This window comes from Convolutriloba macropyga, chromosome 4 (assembly GCF_964194025.1).
Source record: "Convolutriloba macropyga chromosome 4, txConMacr16.3, whole genome shotgun sequence".
Lineage (NCBI taxonomy): Eukaryota > Metazoa > Xenacoelomorpha > Acoela > Convolutidae > Convolutriloba > Convolutriloba macropyga.
This window is the reverse complement of record NC_134471.1, coordinates 68,306,066-68,325,153: the sequence shown is the minus strand read 5'-3', so window position 1 is coordinate 68,325,153 and position 19,088 is coordinate 68,306,066. Positions and strand designations below refer to the sequence as shown.

General features: G+C 37.6%; 2 protein-coding genes across 2 annotated transcripts in view; both read right to left on the bottom strand.

The window, feature by feature from the left end:
* LOC142337850 (growth hormone-inducible transmembrane protein-like) overlaps positions 1-19,088 on the bottom strand; it is a 193,548-nt gene that overhangs the window by 127,089 nt on the left and 47,371 nt on the right. The gene's annotated exons all lie outside the window — the stretch shown is intronic.
* LOC142338625 (uncharacterized) lies at positions 1,269-18,663 on the bottom strand. The gene is made up of 4 exons (XM_075388461.1): positions 18,141-18,663; positions 17,580-17,753; positions 1,682-1,945; positions 1,269-1,393 (listed from the first exon to the last, which is right to left on the bottom strand). The coding sequence occupies exons 1-3, from the start codon at positions 18,451-18,453 to the stop codon at positions 1,683-1,685; spliced, it is 750 nt and encodes a 249-aa protein (XP_075244576.1). The 5' UTR covers positions 18,454-18,663; the 3' UTR covers positions 1,269-1,393; position 1,682.

Here is a 19,088-nt window from a genome sequence, read left to right as displayed (position 1 = left end):
TGCAAATCGTTCCAGAAAATATGACATTACCGGAAAATCTGTTCATAAGAAAATAATTGATAATTCAGGGTTGTTAAAAAAAGTTGCATATTGTCAATCAGTGTTGTCAAATTCCACATCTTGATCTAAAAAAAGAAAGAACAGACAATGTCCACTATTTGATAGCCTTAGTATCAGATTGCTCTACATCAATAACGACAGAGAAAAATTTCAAAAATATACTGAAAACGGTGGTTTTCTGGAAATACATTGTAATTTTTTTCTATTTTCTAGTTTCTCTAAAAACTCTGGTGTCAACAACTATTGGCTGAACAAACAGTATTCGTTACTCTCCCTTTCAATAATATTCGGAGAAAACTAGTACATGAAACCAGTTCAAATTTTGGACGTTAATAGTCTTACTTTGTTGATTTTGTGATAAAAAATGAATACATTGAACAGGGAAGCACTTTTTGATTTTTGGAACAAAAACATAGCCATCAGATTGACGTCACATAGCCAATAGAGAGAAGGGAGAGAAATTAAAATGTTTTATTCATTGGATTTTTCAAATTGCAAAAAGTGATGACACAAGTTACTTGTTCACTTATGAGGTAAGCAAAATTGTTTTAGTTACCTTGCGTGGTGACATGGATTTGAAAAAAGCGCAGCATGATATGACCATGCAAATATACAATTTGAAGACTTCATGAAGTTAAGATGGATGAGGCCCTAATCAGATTTCCAGGCCGTAGGACTCTGGATGGGGTCCGTAAAACAGACGGTAAATAGATCAAGGAGCTCAGACTCACTCTGTGGAGTAGTCCCGGTCCCCCCCCCCCCCACCAACGGTGCTCGACCCAAGTCGGTATGATTAGGACTGGCTTCGGTCGCGCTCTAATCCTGGTTTAATTTCAGTTGGGTGTTTATTTCCGTAGTTTTTATCAAGTTTTTTAAAAACCGTCTGGCAGAATTCTGACAACGAGAAACAATTGCATTCTAGTCTCATTTCGTGAGTCTCGTATCATAAAAACTGTCGTTTGAACATTTTTTCTGGCCGTTGACCATGTATTTTGGAAGATGACATTGACTACCTGTGTTAATTGGGGTGGTAATATCCGCAGTCCCTTCAGTAGTCGTAGTGGGCTCAGGGGAGGATGAGACGGGGTAGCTATTAGGGCCGAGGGAAGATGAGGAAGCCACACTTCCAACTGCAACTGCACCCCCACTCACAACAGAGGCAGTTGCTTGCACTGGCTCACCACCACTGTCAGTCAGGGGATCCGGACCCAACAGTCCAGGTATGTGTACTGTTATAGACTCCCTTTGATTAATTAGGAGCAGATCATTTCATTTTCCCGGGCATTTTGATTAGGGTCAAAGTTTTACCCAAATTCCCATATTGAGCTGAAAGCTAAAATTCCAAAAGGAAATAACGGACAACCCCACCGCCCCCCCCCCCCCGCAACCCTAATTTATAATCTAAAATCATATACAACATCACACCAGAGTCTTTCAAGCCAGAACCTTGCAAGATAATTATAAATTTTGCTCAAACCTTGTAAAATGACCATCTATGCTATTCATTGCAGTTAGTCAAATATAAGAAGCGATATGCAAAATATATTATCGCAGGATCATCTAAACTTTCCGTTATCTTGTGGTTCATTAAGGCCAATAACGTAAAACCATTTTCCCTAACCTTATTGAATAAAATCATTCCACTCATTAGAGATATGTCTCATCTCACTCCAGAGAAAATGAAATGATGCTTTCCTCAGATCATCTGGCAGCATCAAAACTTTGGTAAACGTCAGCATCAGAATTGAGGAGAACAAAATCATCACCCGGTGGATCATAATCAAGTCGAAACCCAGAGATTCGAAACTGGCAACAACATCCGGGAAAATATCACAGCAGCGGAACAGAACCATTGCAAATTTTCTGTCTTCTGCAATGCTCAAAGCTGTTTTCGAGACTGTTTCTTGACTCAAGTGGAAAAAAATGCTTTTGATTTAGGTCGGGTGTGCAATCTAATTACAAACGACAAAATTTTCCTCAGTCTTGATTTTTTTCATCTAATTGTAATAACGTTGTTCGCCTTTCACATGAAAAACTTATACAAGGGTCTGATGCAAAAACCAATGTATATTGAGAGCTTTCAGCTCAAAGTTTCAAAGTTTTTAAAGAACACAGGATACTTGTTTTTAAGAGAGAGAAAGCTAATAGCTACACTCAATCAAAACCTTTCTACTTTTTTCAAGTTTTTCTATCTAACTGGTCGAAACTGCCGATTCTACTGCTATACTTTTAATCTGGTCGTGTGAGAAGTTGTTTTTCTAAAAATGTGTCAAGAAAAATTTTTCAACAAAACCAGGTTTTATTCACGAAGGGAAACATCAATTTATCGATAGCAATTTTGGAACAGTTGCTAAAAATTTTTAAAAATAATCCCATCAGAAACCTAAATGATATGAATGGAACTTTGATATTCCAAAATCTTCTAAGAGAGCATGTTCAGTTCACCTGTTTTTTTTTTCGATATAGAACCTTGAAGTCAGCAACAAATCATCAAAACTTAAGTAGTCTAGACAAATTTAACAGAAAGCAAAAATAGCAAGGTCACCTTGGATAATAAAGCATCACTACCCACCCCCACTATCGAAACAAAAATCATAACCGACTGACATCATAACAATTGCCCTCTAACGAAATACGGGAATTCGATTCTATTGCTGCTTGCTTCAGTTGGGGGAGGAGGGGGCGAGTAACTAAACGAACTAAAGGACGCTTCACACGACGTCATTCGAGGTTATTATATACCTAAAAACCTCAATAAAACCAATGAACTGCCACTGCATGAGTTCAGCTGCTGACACTTTTGAATGAGAAAATTTCACCACGCAAGACCAAAAAGTCAGTCAGTCAAAAATTGAAAACGGCCGAGCGACAATTGCGCCTAAAAAGGTCAGCCCGATTATACTATTTACTTCAAATTTTGTTCGAGAGCAATTCAACATGAATCATTTGCAAATATAATATACAGTACTTTTGAAGTTCTAAATCAAGAGTATCCACTGTGAAGTTCAGTTTTGCGTCTCCGTCAAAGCTCATATCCATGTCACCAAGTTGCTTTCGTATTTCCTATGGATATCGCTGTATAGCGTCTCCTGTTGGTATTTCACAAACAATTTTTGCTGGAATATCTATACTTGCAATCAAATTCACTGGCACAAAACATATTCTCATCTTATTCGATAGCAAACTGAGATGCGCCCCTTCAATTTGCTAACTTATAAGCGTATTAACGTCTTGATATAAATATCCACTAATTTTTTAGCACAGTTATTCGGTGGAAATCGTTTCGAAAGTTTTTTGCCTTTGTTCTTCCGGTTTTCAAATCTGCCTTTTGTTTTTTAATATAAATTTTGTTTTTTATTAATAACTATTTTTTTCTGTTGAAAAATTAATTTTCAGTATGTGGCTCTTTGCACTTGTAGTAGTGAACATGTTAATTAGTTTGGTTGGTCTCTGAACTTGCTCAATAAACGGGTCTTTCTTATTTTTCAAAATGTTTTCTGTCTCTGTCTAGCTTTGCGTTTTCGCTGTAGTTGCTAGTGCTTCTAATGTTTTTGAATCTCTTTGTTAGTTTTTGCCTTGTTAGAATAAGTTCAAATTTTAGTTTTTTAGTTTTTATTTTTTATCCTTTTTATAATTTAGATAAAGATATAATTTATTTCGTTGTCGATGTTTGGCTAGTAACTTAGTTCTCTGTGATATGTGGTCCACGATTTTATATGCTGAGAACGTCGTGTATCCGTTTATGAAGGGATTTGGGCAGCACCATTAGACATTTAAATAGAACTATTTTCAATGTGATCTGCAATTTAACTTTTATTAACTGCAAATCAAATGTAACTTAATTGCCGAGGTCTCAAAAAACTTGTAAGCTGATGTGATGGGGAATTCTCCTCCCTTGAGACAACATACTTTACATTTACAATAGTGCTTTGACTAAGCTAGTATATAGAGGTCATTTGTTCCTCATTTTAGAGAGAACTCAAATTCCATATTGTTGATCACATTGAATGCGTTTACGAGTTTTTCTGTTCTTAATCACTAATTGAGTTGCCTTGAACTGTAAGTTTTTGGGCCTTTTCCTGTTAAAAATTATTACAAGTGGTCCTTTTAACTGCCTGAGTCCGAAGTTTTGTTAAATATCACGTTCTTTATTTTAAATGGAGGCGTTATAAAGTGGCATCGACGTTGAAAAATTTTATCTTTGCGGTACAAGATTTTATAGTTCTCTTTTTCCACAGTTTAAAGTTTTTACGGTGTGCATTACCAATCCGTGATATCAGTGCTTTCCCAGGTTTGGGTGCGACCCTAGACCGCTCTGATCATACCATTTCCCAGACTTTGCCCTCTCATCAGACCATCGTGCAACCCATAGCCCTCTGATGAGACCCAAAAGACCTCTGATCAGACTACCGTGCGACCCAAATATTTCGCGCAACCAACGCTCCCTCTGATCAGACCATACTCCTAACACTGTCCTATGATCTGACCATTACTGAATACATGCTATAATCCGTTGTTATTTGTTTAACTTACTCAATTCAAACCTATATACCACTCAACTTAAAATTGAATAATTTAGTAAATCTTGTTGAGGTTAGGACAAAACTAATTGCTCAAAATACAAAGAGGCTAGGTAGTGTGTGATCGCACATAAAGTCCCGACCCCGCTCATCCACAATTTTGGCGTAATTGTCTACCCCATGAAGAACAGAAACCCCATAATTCAAGTATTTTTCAAAAAAAAATTGTGTATGAACGAAAAAATGGACTCGAAAGCAAATAACTCAGTGGAGTAAACAATGATGCATTAAGTTCATGGACATGCCAATAATAAAACAGCAAAATCAAACAACAACAACAAACATTAATTACAAAAAAAAATTTATGTTTTAAAAACAAAACTTAATAACAAAGTCAAAATAGCGTCAGATAAATCTGAAACTAAACAAAATAACCTGTAAATCACCAGAAAAGATATGAGACTAGTCCATAGTAATGCTTGGTAACAATTAGACAAAAAAAACAAAGACAATAAATTGAAAATTTCGCTTATTTTCTTTTAAAAACAATTAATTTCAAAGTATTGAAAACCATTAGAAATCATGTAAAATATCCCTTAAATTTACAATTTTCATTGTTTCTACCGATGGGAATTAAGAATTGTTGTTACTTAATTTTTATGCGGTTACAAAAAGAACAACAAATAGACAACAAACAAAAAATCAGTTAAATTTTCGAAAAAAATTATTTCCAAAGATATGGAACCCATTAATTACAAATAGAAATACTTAAATAGTTTCATTTATTCTTCAAACGGAAGACATTGAGAGCTGCAATTACCCAGAATATATCTTACGTCTACAAAAAGAACGTTAAAATTTGACAAAAATTAATTTATTTTTTGTTGGAGCTGAGCTTAAGGAATAACAAGCTTGCATAGGCGGGGAAAATAGAAACAAAACACTTTCTGTTGTCTTAGTCATTTAAAAGTTATAGTTATAGTTCTAGTTCTAGTTACAGTTTGTCACGTGAGAAAAAAGAGAAAAAGGGGAAATAACAAAAAGCAACACACAGAACGCAACGTAGCAGCCGCAGAAAACGGCTTAAAGTATAACTCAGCAAAATATTGCAAAACAAATTGTCTTGAGCAGTAAATAACGTGTTACTGTGTCTTGAACTAGAAATATTCCTGAGCAGTAAATTGTTACTGTGTCTTGTATTCAAAATATTATTCTTGAGCAGTAAATTCTGTTACTGTGTCTTGCATCAACGAATTATTGGAGCTGAAATTCAACTGTTACAACCCCAACTTCTGGTATTCTCAACTTGTGAGTACAAATAGCAAAAGCCAACTTAAGTTTAAATTTAAATATTCTTGCACAAACAGGTCTTAGACATATATCTTTGTCTTCGATTTGTTTTTTCTATCGGATTGAACTGGTATACATAAAGAGATCCCGTATTGTGTGATCTGTACTAAAACTAAGATAAGCGATTAGTTACGAACTAAATTAGTTAATGCAACGGTAAGTACAGCAGAGCGGATATTCAGTTACAAAAGCGAACTGCATAAACGAAGTATCCGGACAGATTTTGTAACCACTCAGAACGAACTGGGCGGTGTAAAACTTTCTTTGTGAAACACAAGGAGAGCAGCCGTTACATTTGGTCCGCCGACCCGGACAGTGGAATAAACTGCTGTCCAACCCAACAGTCGAAGTGACGAATTCACGAGAACAAAACGCAACGAGCAATTCAACAACGCAAAGCCAATTAGGCAAAGCAGATAGGAACTTTGAAAAGCATAACTCAATTAAAGCAAACAAATAAAGGAGCTGTAGAGATTCAAACTGCAGTCCCAAAGTACACAAGAAGTGACTCCGTCACAGAGTCAAAGCGTTTTGGATCGACAGATCAACAACTTCCGAAACAACTGGATTGAGAAACAGGAAGAAGGTTTTGAGCTCATTGAGAATCGAGATCGACCAAGCAAGCTCAAGACTCTTTATCAGCAGATACTGCAATTGGACGACAGCATTCAAAAACTCGTGAATAAGAAAGCTGAGACTCTCCCAGACCCAGATATTTCTTTAAAACGCAAACTTGAGAGAGAAAAATACTTTCAATATTTGAACGCAGAGTGGTTACCGTATATCCACGGAGAGACAAACATGTCAAGCCAGCAAAGCCAGTCAACTCTTCAAGTCAATGAAGAGCAACCGCCTGCGAATAATGTGCATCAGTTAGAACAAAACGTTGGAATTCCAGAGTTTATCCAAAACCATGGTAACACAAGCAATGCAACGACGAATACGGTTACACGGACAATCAACCAGGATACAGAAAACGCTTCGGAAACATCTTCAGTGAAACGTCAGGTTGAAGAACGAATAAAAGAATTTGAAATTGAATTTGAAAGAAAGTTGCAAATCGAACGAGCACAATTTGATCGAAAGAGGTTGGATCTAGAAATGCAAATGAAAGAACTAGAGATGCAACATCAGCTTCGGGAAAAAGAGCGAGACCTAGAGCGCCAATTGCAAAAAACAGCGTTGGAGAAAGATGACTTCCGTTCTCAATCGACTAAGGCGCGTGACAAGTCACCTTTCAATTGGACCCCAAAAGGGAGAGATGTCTCGGAGTGGGCGAATTCGATGAACGACACGCGAACGCCAATTCGACCAAGAGCTCGCTTTGACGTCAGCCCTGAACGGAATAAGCAGAGGCATTACCCATGGTACCCAAACTCTCGCGAACGCTCAGTAAGTGTTGAAGGGCGGGATATATCGCCGGTAGCTGGAAGGTACTACAACACTGGACATTCAAGCAGTAGTTTACCAAAATTGAGGTTGAACAATTTTGGCGGAAACCCACTGGAGTGGCCTGAGTGGTATAGCATGTTCATAGCAACAGTAGATAAACGCACGATTCCCGACTCAGAAAAAATGAGCCATTTGAAGACTCTGCTAACAGGCAAAGCAAAATCTGCAATCTCGGGAATGGGCTATTCTGGACAGTTTTATAGTGCTGCCTGGAACATTTTAGAAAGAAAATTTGGAAGACCGCATGTAATTATAGATGCGCAGCTCGAGAGCCTACGAAAAGCTAATCAAGTGAAACCTCAGGATTCAACCAGCCTGATTATTTTTTCTGTTATTGTATCTAACTTCGTGAACGTGCTTAAAGAGTACAAACATATTGGTGACTTGCAATCAAGTTCGACATTGTACATGGCAGTTGATAAGCTACCACAGGTTCTTAAAGAAAAATGGTGGTTCTACGTCGATGACAAAGACGAGGACTGGCCTGACCTTATCATGTTTGAAAAATGGCTATCACGAATGGCATTCGTGCATGAAGGGTTTTCAGCGTTTAAAGGGGAACGCAAAGAAGAAGACCGACGCAACGCAAATAGAGAAAAACAATTCTCGAAGACATCGAACTTCAGTGCAAGTTCAAACCTGCAAGAAACCAAGCAAACGCAAAGCGATCAGTGTCCATTAGCCGATGGCACTCATAAAATTTGGAACTGTCCGTCATTCAAAAACATAAGTGTGAATGATCGATACGTGGCAGTGAGGAAAGAACGCTTATGTTATGGATGTCTGGGGAAAGGGCATGCAATCAAAGATTGTAAAGTCCACCCGTGCGGTATAAATGGATGTACCAAAAGGCACAACAGACTGCTACACTCAGAAAACCAAATGGACGAGGGTAGTCACGCAGTTAACGTAAGCGCAGCAACAATGAAACAGAGTAACCAAGTTACTAGTTTTCTTCAAATAGTTCTGGTATCGGTTCAGAGTGGTGGTAACAGGTTGAATACCTACGCTTTCCTCGATAGTGGTTCAACAGTATCGTTCATTGATCAAAGCATTAAAGATCAACTACAAGCCAAAGGCACGGACGTTACCTTGAACATAGCTGGCATACATGGGACGCAAGATTAGAGGACAGAGAAGGTTCCTATCACAATAAAGGGACTACATTCAAAGGTGCATTCAGTTGAAGCGTTTGTACACCCATCAATCTCGTTGGGAAACACAACATATGACTACAAGGAACTGAAGAACAAATTCAGACACCTGAATGTTCTCACAAACAGAAGATTCAACCTGATGGAAGTAGGCATCATTCTTGGACAAGAAGCCTACGAAATTCAACGTCCATTGGACTATAAGATTGGAACACGAAGTGAGCCTTTCGCCGTCTTAACAGAATTAGGATGGGTAGTCAGTGGTCCCATGACGGGCAAGAAAAGTCAAAATGTTTGTCATTTTGACTTCACAGAAGATGTGAAAGTGGAAGAAAATATCCAATCATGGTGGGACATAGAAACTTATGCTTCCAAAATAAATGTTGTAAGTCAATCAAAGAAAGAGCAACAAGCTCAGAAATTTCTAGAGAGCACGACAAAGTTTACAGGCGAGCGGTACGAAGTGGGCATGCTCTGGAGTGAACCAGAACCCAATCTTCCAAACAACTACGGCTCGGCCCTTGGTCAGCTCTACTCACTGGAACGAAGATTCCAACGAGACCCAAATTTAAAAGAATTGTATCAACAGTCAATTGATACAGATGTTGAAAAGGGATTTGTGAAGATCCTTGGTAAATCGGAAGTCAAAGGCACTTTCGGAAGAGAATGGTATTTGCCACATCATCCAGTACTAAACCCCAACAAACCGGGTAAAGTTCGCCGTGTTTGCAACGCTGCAGCAAAATAAAAGGATATATGCCTAAATGACAAGTTGTTAGCCGGACCCGATCTGCTACACGGGTTGATCGGAACAATATTCAGATTTCGAGAAGGACCAATTGCCCTAACTGCAGATATTGAATCAATGTTTCTGCAAGTGCAAGTTCCTGAACGGGATAAAAGCTGCTTGAGATTCTTGTGGAGACCAACAATGAACGAACCTGTGCAAATTTACGAGTATCAACGTCATGTTTTCGGAGCTAAGAGTTCACCAACATGTGCCAACTACGCTCTGAAGCGAGTAGCCATCGATAACGAGGACGAGTTCCCAATTGCAGCAAAAACAATCCAAAACAACTTCTACATGGACGATTTCATCAAGTCAGTCGAAACACCTGAAGAAGCAATCAAGGTCTTCAAACAACTGCAACCTCTTCTCTCAAAACATGGATTTGAACTGAAGAAGTGGATCACCAACAGCGACGTGGTAACCAACGCAATCCCAGAGGACTTAAGATCAATCAGCAAAACAAAGCAGGTTGAAGTAGAACCCAGCCAGGAAGGGTCATCAGTGCTTGGGCTTCAGTGGACGATTACCGATGATAGTCTACAGGTTTGTAGAGGTACAAGCAAAGAAGTTGAGACCCCAATCACCCAAAGGAAGATCTTATCTCTAGTTTCTTCAGTGTTTGATCCTCTTGGACTGTTTGCACCATTCAGTGTCCATATGAGACGACTCCTGAAGAGCATCTGGACCAAAAATGGACAACATTGGGACAACTCAGTAGAACCTAACGAAGATGAAGAGTTTCTGAAGTGGAAGGCTCAGCTTCCAGAAGTAGCAGAAACCAGCATTGATAGAAGATACTTCAGCACAGCCAAGGACAAATGGGAACTTCATGTGTTTGCATACGCATCTGAAGACACAATGTGCGCAGTGGCTTACCTACGTTCAAAGCCCAAAGAATACTCAGCAGACTTAGCATTTGTAATTGGAAAGTGCAGAGTTGCACCAATGAGACACCTTTCTATACCACGCTTGGAACTACAAGCAGCAGTGATGGCGGTGAGACTTAAAGAACAGATACTGAAGGAACACGAATCGAAAATTCAGAGTTGCAACTTCTGGACAGACTCCACTACTGTTCTGCAATGGATTCATAGCTCCCACCGTAAGCAACAGGTGTTTGTTGCAAACAGAGTGGCTGAGATTTTGGATACAACTAATGTTTCACAGTGGAATCATGTGAGTGGTATTAACAATCCAGCTGACATCGGGACACGAGCGATCAATGTTGACGAACTTAAGAGAAGCGAATGGCTCACTGGGCCGGCCTGGTTGAAGCAACGAGAGAACGAATGGCCTGAAAAGTTGAATTTAACATTTGCTTCAGATGAACAAAACGACGAAATTGTCTTCTCAGCAAAGGTTGAAGAGAAGAAGCCGATGATTCAGTGGGAACGATTCAGCAATTACAATCGACTAGTAAATACAATGGCATACATACAGCGTGTATTCAAAAACCACAAACCAGCAACAAGAACACTAAGTGTTAAAGAAAGAGAGGATGCACAAGCAAGCATATTCAGACTACTGCAGCAAGAACAGTTTACTGAAGAGATGAAATCTCTCAAGGCTGAAAGGGAAATTCCAAAAAACAGCAAAATCCTCCAGTTTTCACCATTCATAGACCAGCAAGGACTTATTCGTGCTCAAGGCAGAATAGGTAAAAGTCATCTGAACTTCGAAACCAAGCATCCAATACTGTTACATTGGAAGCACCATGTAGTTGAATTATTCTTGCAAAATGAACATAAGAATAATCACCACGAAGGTACTGAACATGTCAGAAACATAGTCCAGCAAAAATTCTGGATCCTAGGCATACGAAATGCTTTGAGATCGATCAAAAACAAATACATTAGATGTCGAAAGGGAAAAGCCCAAACAATGGCACTAGTAATGGCAAATCTACCTGAAGAACGATTAGTGGCATCAACAGTGTTCTCGAATGTGGGCGTAGACTATTTTGGACCATTCACAGTAAAGATTGGTCGAAGAAACGAAAAGCGTTGGTGTTGTCTATTCACATGCCTTACTGTACGTGCGGTACATATAGAGATTGCACAAAAACTAGACACTGATTGTTGTCTGAACGCAATTATGCGATTCATTGCACGAAGAGGCAAACCGGTCAAAATGATTAGCGATAACGGGACACACTTCGTTGGAGCTGAAAAAGAACTGGCAGAGTATATAGCAGCATGGAACAAGGTGCGAATTGAAGAACATCTGATTCAACAAGGTATCAGATGGAAGTTCAACCCACCTGCATCACCACACTTTGGAGGAGTGTGGGAAAGACTGGTTAGGAGTTGCAAGAAGGCAATGTACGCAGTGCTGGGCAATCGATCAGTCACGGAGGACGTTCTGTCAACCACGATGTGCCTTGTTGAACAGACGCTGAATGCTAGGCCGCTGACACAAGTCAGTTCTGATGCTACCGATTTAGAAGCTATTACTCCAAACCATTTCCTACTTGGCAACAAGAACCTTTGTTTACCGTATCTATCAGGTGCAGAGCAATTTGTTGATCATAGAAAGCTCTTCCGACAAACACAAGCTTACGCAGACCTCATCTGGGACAGATTCCGTAAAGAATACTTGCCAACGTTGAATAGTCGAAAGAAATGGCAGACAACAACGGACAGAAGTCTTCAGCAGGGTGATCTTGTGTGGTTAGTGGAAGACAGTGACAAACGTGGATATTACGATCTGGGTCGAATAATCGAAACCTTTGAAGGTTCCGACGGAGTGATTCGATCAGCGACAATCCGAACGAAAGATGGATACCACAAGAGACCAGTAGTGAAGCTCGCTCCAGTGCTATCAATGGACGAAGATGTTTTCACGAAAGAAAACAGGGCCGGCGATGTTGGAGCTGAGCTTAAGGAATAACAAGCTTGCTTAGGCGGGGAAAATAGAAACAAAACACTTTCTGTTGTCTTAGTCATTTAATAGTTATAGTTATAGTTCTAGTTCTAGTTACAGTTTGTCACGTGAGAAAAAAGAGAAAAAGGGGAAATAACAAAAAGCAACACACAGAACGCAACGTAGCAGCCGCAGAAAACGGCTTAAAGTATAACTCAGCAAAATATTGCAAAACAAATTGTCTTGAGCAGTAAATAACGTGTTACTGTGTCTTGAACTAGAAATATTCCTGAGCAGTAAATTGTTACTGTGTCTTGTATTCAAAATATTATTCTTGAGCAGTAAATTCTGTTACTGTGTCTTGCATCAACGAATTATTGGAGCTGAAATTCAACTGTTACAACCCCAACTTCTGGTATTCTCAACTTGTGAGTACAAATAGCAAAAGCCAACTTAAGTTTAAATTTAAATATTCTTGCACAAACAGATCTTAGACATATATCTTTGTCTTCGATTTGTTTTTTCTATCGGATTGAACTGGTATACATAAAGAGATCCCGTATTGTGTGATCTGTAGCAATCCAGTTCAAATTGATAGTTGAAAAAACTAAGATCAGCGAATAGTTACGAACTAAAATAGTTAATGCAACGGTAAGTACAGCAGAGCGGATTTTCAGTTACAAAAGCGAACTGCATAAACGAAGTATCCGGACAGATTTTGTAACCACTCAGAACGAACTGGGCGGTGTAAAACTTTCTTTGTGAAACACAAGGAGAGCAGCCGTTACACTTTTTTTTGAAAAACGCGTGTCGAAACCAGTAAAGTCATAACGAATTCTTTACAAACATTAAATTTTGTGACACCAATCTTTTTCCCTTTGACTTCTTCCCATGACAAAATTTTTGCTATATTTCGCCTATATTTAACGAGACAAAAAACAAGTAAAAAACAGTCAATAAAATAAACAAAAATGCCAAGTTAAAAAGTGTTTTTTTGGACACTAATTGTTTTCAAAGTCATCAAAACCATCAGCTATCTACTAATGTAAGAATATTCGCCCTTCTATTCTTCTATGAAAAACTAATGAAATCGGGTCATTGTACCGGGATTTTCAAACGACTAAAAAGACAAAGTGAAAATTTAAGTTAAAGACGAAGTTTAAAAAATAAATTCAATTCTTCGAGAAAGTATTGTCGAAGCCGTTAAAACCAGAGTCTATATCCTTGAAAATTCTAATTTTATCGATTATACCTTATTTTGAACGCCAATATTTGATATATGAACTGTCAAAAGTAGTAGTTTCAAAGCCAGAAAACCATAACTTAAGGTGTAAAACCGCAATAATGATTAAAATAGGGTTCAATAGAAAAAAGAAGAATTCTTTCCTTGCTGACACTAAGCAACAAGTTGATAAAAAAAAATTAAGAGAGAACTGGAGGCAAAGTTCAATAAGCCATTATCTATTTTAAAATCAAATATTTTTAAAATTCAAAACGACCATAAATTTTCAAATAATCAATTAGATACAATAATTTGGAGCTAATCATTGTATCTAATTGAAGCCAATTTAACCTATCACTACTGAGCTTTAATTTCAAATGTTCTGTTGTTTATTTAATAAATAAAAAAGATCGATTTTTTCAATAAAAATGACCGACTGATTGCAATCCGAATTATTCTTGAGTTTTAACAGTTCAAGATTGGTCCAAAACTAGCTCTATTAATGCTGTTCGTCCATTAAGAACATTTAATTTTTTGAATGTTTTAGATATAGATTTTTTGTTAGTAAAAAAATCAAAAATTAGTGCTGCATTTTTGATAATAAAAGAGTAAAGTTAGAAAAAAAACGGCAAAGTTTTAATTACTGAGCACTCGCAACGGAAGTTGAAGTAGAAATAGCCCAGAGATTATGTTACAGAGATTATGTTAGTGTTGTTGGGGTGTGTACTTCAAAGTGGACTAAAGGAACTTATTTCGTGCTGCTTTGATGAAAAATCCTGCATTTTCGACAAAAAAAATGAATAAAAGTAGCTGACAATATTTTTTTGTCTATAAAATTGAATTCAACCACACTTTTTAAAAAAAATTAACAAAATTTAGCAAAATTTGCAAAATTTTTTAAAAAAATTTGGAATATGTGAATACAATCAACGGAGTTTACTCTTTTTTGTCAAAAGTTTAAACCTCGATAGCTCCCTGTGAAAAAAACGAAAATTAAAAAAATCTTTTTCATTCCATATTCGACGCTGGACAAGCTTTCTAATGATACCAGTCTCAACTCTATGATGAATATATCGATTGGACAAAATTGTCTGAACAAAGAAAACCCATTTGAGTATAAAGTTCCTCCCCCCTCAAGAAGGGTCGGAACAATAAACAAAAAGTCATTTTGAAGTGACTTCAATTTTTATTTTGATTCATCAAAAATAGTGATAAAAAATTGCTGTCAAATAAATATGGTCAGTTAATGCTCTGTGGTCATATTTTGGGGCAACTTATTTTCAGACTTTGGTCTCTGGTCAGACCGTAGTGCGACTATTGTCCAGACCATTTCCCAGACTTTGCCCTCTGATCAGACCGTAGTGTGACCATTGTCCAGACCATCGTGCGACTCAAGCGTTTCCAAGACTTGATCAGAGCGGCCTAGGATCGCGCATCTAAACCTGGGTTATCACGTTTCAGTTACACGGTGTTTAGTTGTTTAGTTGTTATTCGTGTTTAGTTTTAACATTTATAACAGTCGTTCCCAATCAAGTTGGTGCGCGGCCCTTGTTGTCGTCATGTGTGTACCTTTATTTTGTGATGAGCATTCAATTATTCTGTGCATTTCGTCCGATTTTTTCCCCTAGGATATGTCTTCGAAACTCGTCGTCTTCATCATCTTGTTTACTATGTTCTCGTTCTCTTTTGTTTTTCCTGAGGTCTGCACAGTTAATCAATTCTGTATTCTTGAATCAGTTACGACAATTGGCGCGTACTTGTAATGTCCAAATTAATGTCACCAACCATGGCAGAAATCTCTGTTTTTGTATTTTTTTAAATAGGAACTTTTTATCCCGCTTCTTCTATGCAGTTCGGCAATTGCTTGTCTTTCCACTACTATTATGTACTTTTTATGTGCCTCAGGCCTTTCTGAGGTGTTTTTTTAAGTCTTTCAATAGGTTTTTTGTTACTATATTGCTCTGCTTATGCTTTTTGCTATAATCATTGCAAAATATGAGCAAGTGAACCCCGATGTATCATCCAATTGTACCTACACCTTTTGTTTAGCTGTTTTTTGACACTTTCTCCTTACTCGAACCAAAATTCAGACCGGTTATCTGCAGGCTTTGGGTTGACCATCAAGTTTTGGGGTGACCATAATTTAACAAATTGAACCTTTTGGTTTTTTTTGTTGCTTGTTATAAAGGCTACAATGTCTTGACTTTTAGTGTTTTAACTGCGAGTGATTTTTTTAACGTTTCCATTGATGTCTTGGCTTGAGGTTAATGTGAATCCCCATCTTGTCATCTGGGACTAGTTGATAAAATAAACAAACTTTTGTGACAATTTAAAAAGACAGTTTTCCTATATTTGTTGCTTTCGGGAAAATACTGTAATGTGGCTAGACCTAGTCACAATTACGGTTTTAAGCAGGATGCTAAACAGGCATTTAGGGTCATTCAACGTCTCATGACAAGCGCAGCGGAAAGCCTCGTAGATCTCCATTCCTAGCTACTATCAGCTGTCAATCTCCAAATTGAAGTGACAGATGGAAGTGACCTTCGATCAGACCCAAGTCGAACGGTCTGTTTCTACACCAAAATTACAGGATCTGGGATTTGGTTCGAGCGCCCAAAAGTCTGGAAAATATTCTGATTTTGGACCGCTCAGAGGAAACTTCTGTCACATATGATCCGGTCATATCATATCAGTCTGGGATAGGCTGATCACGGCTCACTTTTGAGCGCACAAAAATATGACGAGATATAATTTCGGTCTAGTGATAGTCTGATCAGAGGTCTTTTCCGAGCTCACAATAGTTTGATATTGTTTTTGAGCTCCTGAAATTATGATCAGAAGAACCTTTAGCGCAAGATAGCCTGATTTTAGGTTGATGACGATATAGCTGATGAGCTATCGGAAAATTTTCTCAAGGTGATTTAAACGCCCGTTATTGATATTTTCCTGTTTTTTCTGTTGGAGTTTCCCTACTCCTTTCTCATCCCGGCTGGGACCCGCTAAGGAGGTTTTACAAACATTGTTTTTGTTCAAGAGTGTATACACACTACTCGTACTCTGGGAATCTCAGTGATTTGTGTTAGAAATCACCTTGATGCGATATAACTTCAAATTTTTTCAAACCTTTTTCAAACAATATTAGGCAAAATTGGATATTTGCAAATGGCATATTTTTCATATTTTTTTCTTGGAAAATTAGGCAGACTTTTTTTGTTTTACAGCTTACAAACGACTGTAGGTCTGGACTATCAAAAAAATTCACTTTAGGCAACTCCTAGACTAGTCAAACTGCCTAATTTAGAATTCAATTTCAAAGAAACTAACTTTGGCTGTTTCTTTTGAGTTTCATATCAATCGACACATAACTTTCAGAAGTTTAGCAGATCTATTTTTAGATAAACTGACAAGCTTACTTACAGAGGAAATTCAGATAGAAATTGGCCAGTTTTCCATAAGTAGCCGCTTTTTGAGTCCCACGTTGACCCTGTTCCACTTGCTCATACCTCCACAAATTAAAGCAAGATTTTCCGATGTAAACAATTTTTTTAGCAACTTAAACAGATTTCACGTGGGACGCAAAATACAACTAACTGCTTATTGAAAACTGGCCGACTTCCTTCTGGGTTTCCTGTGTATTTTTGTCAGTTTATCCAAATTTAGATCTATTAAAAGTTCTATCTTATGGTTGTGCGTATGTTGATACGCACTGTGTTCTATAACAGACAGTTTACCTATAACATTGGATTTTGTGCGTTTACTTTTGTCAACAAACGTAAGTGAATGCTGCTTTTTATTTGAGTTTCATTGGTAGGCGAGAGGACTAGTTCAGGGAATCAATATTGTAAAAATAATTTTAGCCATTTGATAACTGGTTTTGCAAAAATGGTGCAATAATAGTTCAAAAACCAAATTTTTACTTAGTGAAGCTAGATAGTGCTAAACTTGTTTTGATGTTCAGTATACTTCAGTATACATTAATTTTCACATTCTGAACGTTCAGTATACGCTCAAGATTATGGAAAATGGTTACAATTGTAAGTGAAAATTAATGACAAAATTTATCCATTTGTCGTAAAATCAGATTTTACGCGATATAATTATATTTTGTCAGATCTTGCAGCATCTGAAGATTCAATGCGATTCAGTATATTTAGTCTAGAAACAGTTGCCTGTTTTCAATGTATGGCGTAACACAAAAGTCCTGGCAAATTCGCTCTCTTCGTGACAATGAAACATATCACACTCCAGACACAAATTGCTTTTGGCCTCGTCTCGCAGTGAAATTAGCCCAACTAAAGCACCGATTCGTCTAACTACCCACACTTGGTGTTGGGGCGTGTTACCTATAGTTTATCTCATTATAGTTTGGACGCCATTAACAACCGCAGTTGTTTCTATCTCGAAATGGTAAAGGGGTTGTTTATCCTTCAATGCCTGTGACCACAAACACCCCCCCCCCCCCTCCCCTTATGTAAATAACGAATAATTTTTCCACCTCCTTTTCATACTTTTGAAATATTTTGGAGCAATTGTTGTTGCCGGCGCTTAGACCCATTATACAAACAAAAAGAGATACAAAATGTTCAAATAAGCGCAGAAAGGAAGTAACTCAATTCATATTCAAAAGAGGGGTACCAAGAGTGAACAAAGGTAAAAAAATTGCTTATAAAAATAAGGCAAATGCTTCGATTTATCCTTATATGAACTATAATGAGAACTGATAGCAGTACCTTCTCTCACTCTCTTATCGATAGTTTTCATGGAAGCTTTCATTGAAAATCTGGTCACTATGAACGAGTAAATAACTTCAATCAATAAAAATATAGGCACCACAATTACACATGGAAAAATTGGAGCTATAGACTCGAAGTTCAAACATGCAAATGCTCCGATTGCGAAATACTTGAATGTCAAATACCAGTTGGACAGAATTAGAGATATAGTAAGTCGAGACATAAACTTCTTTTGACGTCTTCGCATTATGGTTTGTATTTCATCAATGTCTTGTAATTCGGCTTCTCGTACAACATATATTAGTTTCATTTTTGCGAGTATAATACCAGCAGTATATAATACTCACTTAAGATACTCACTTAAGAACACTTGGTTTTTTTAAAATAAGAATTTGGTTTTATTACAGTTAAGTCTATGTTTTTTGTAAACGTTTGTTTGTTTCGAGTTTTTCTCATGAGTTTGATCCTGTTGCAGTTATAATGAGGTAATTTAATGAGCAAAATCACGAAAGCAGTTCATTTAAATTACCAAAAAATAGACAACCATGTATACGTCAAAACATGTATACGGCAATCTTATTTGCATGAGGAACTTAGTGCCCTGATACGAGGACTCTTACCCCGAAAGCTGAGTAAAGCTTCTAATTCTGATTTATTTAGAGAACCAAAGGTAACAAGAATCAGACGATAAGAGATGAAGGCAGCCCAGCTTAGCAAGTTTATCTTGATTTCTTAATTTGGATCCTTAAAACCACAGGTCAAGCAACACTTACTATAGTAATGAATATTACCACACGGTTGTTATCGCCACCGAGAATTTATCAAACTCCGAGACGAAGCCGAGGTGAGGTATTATGATAACTTAGAGGGCGATAACAATCGTGTGGTAAATTTTTTAATAAACACCTGTTGCGATCATTTCAAAATTGAACACAGTTTTATTGG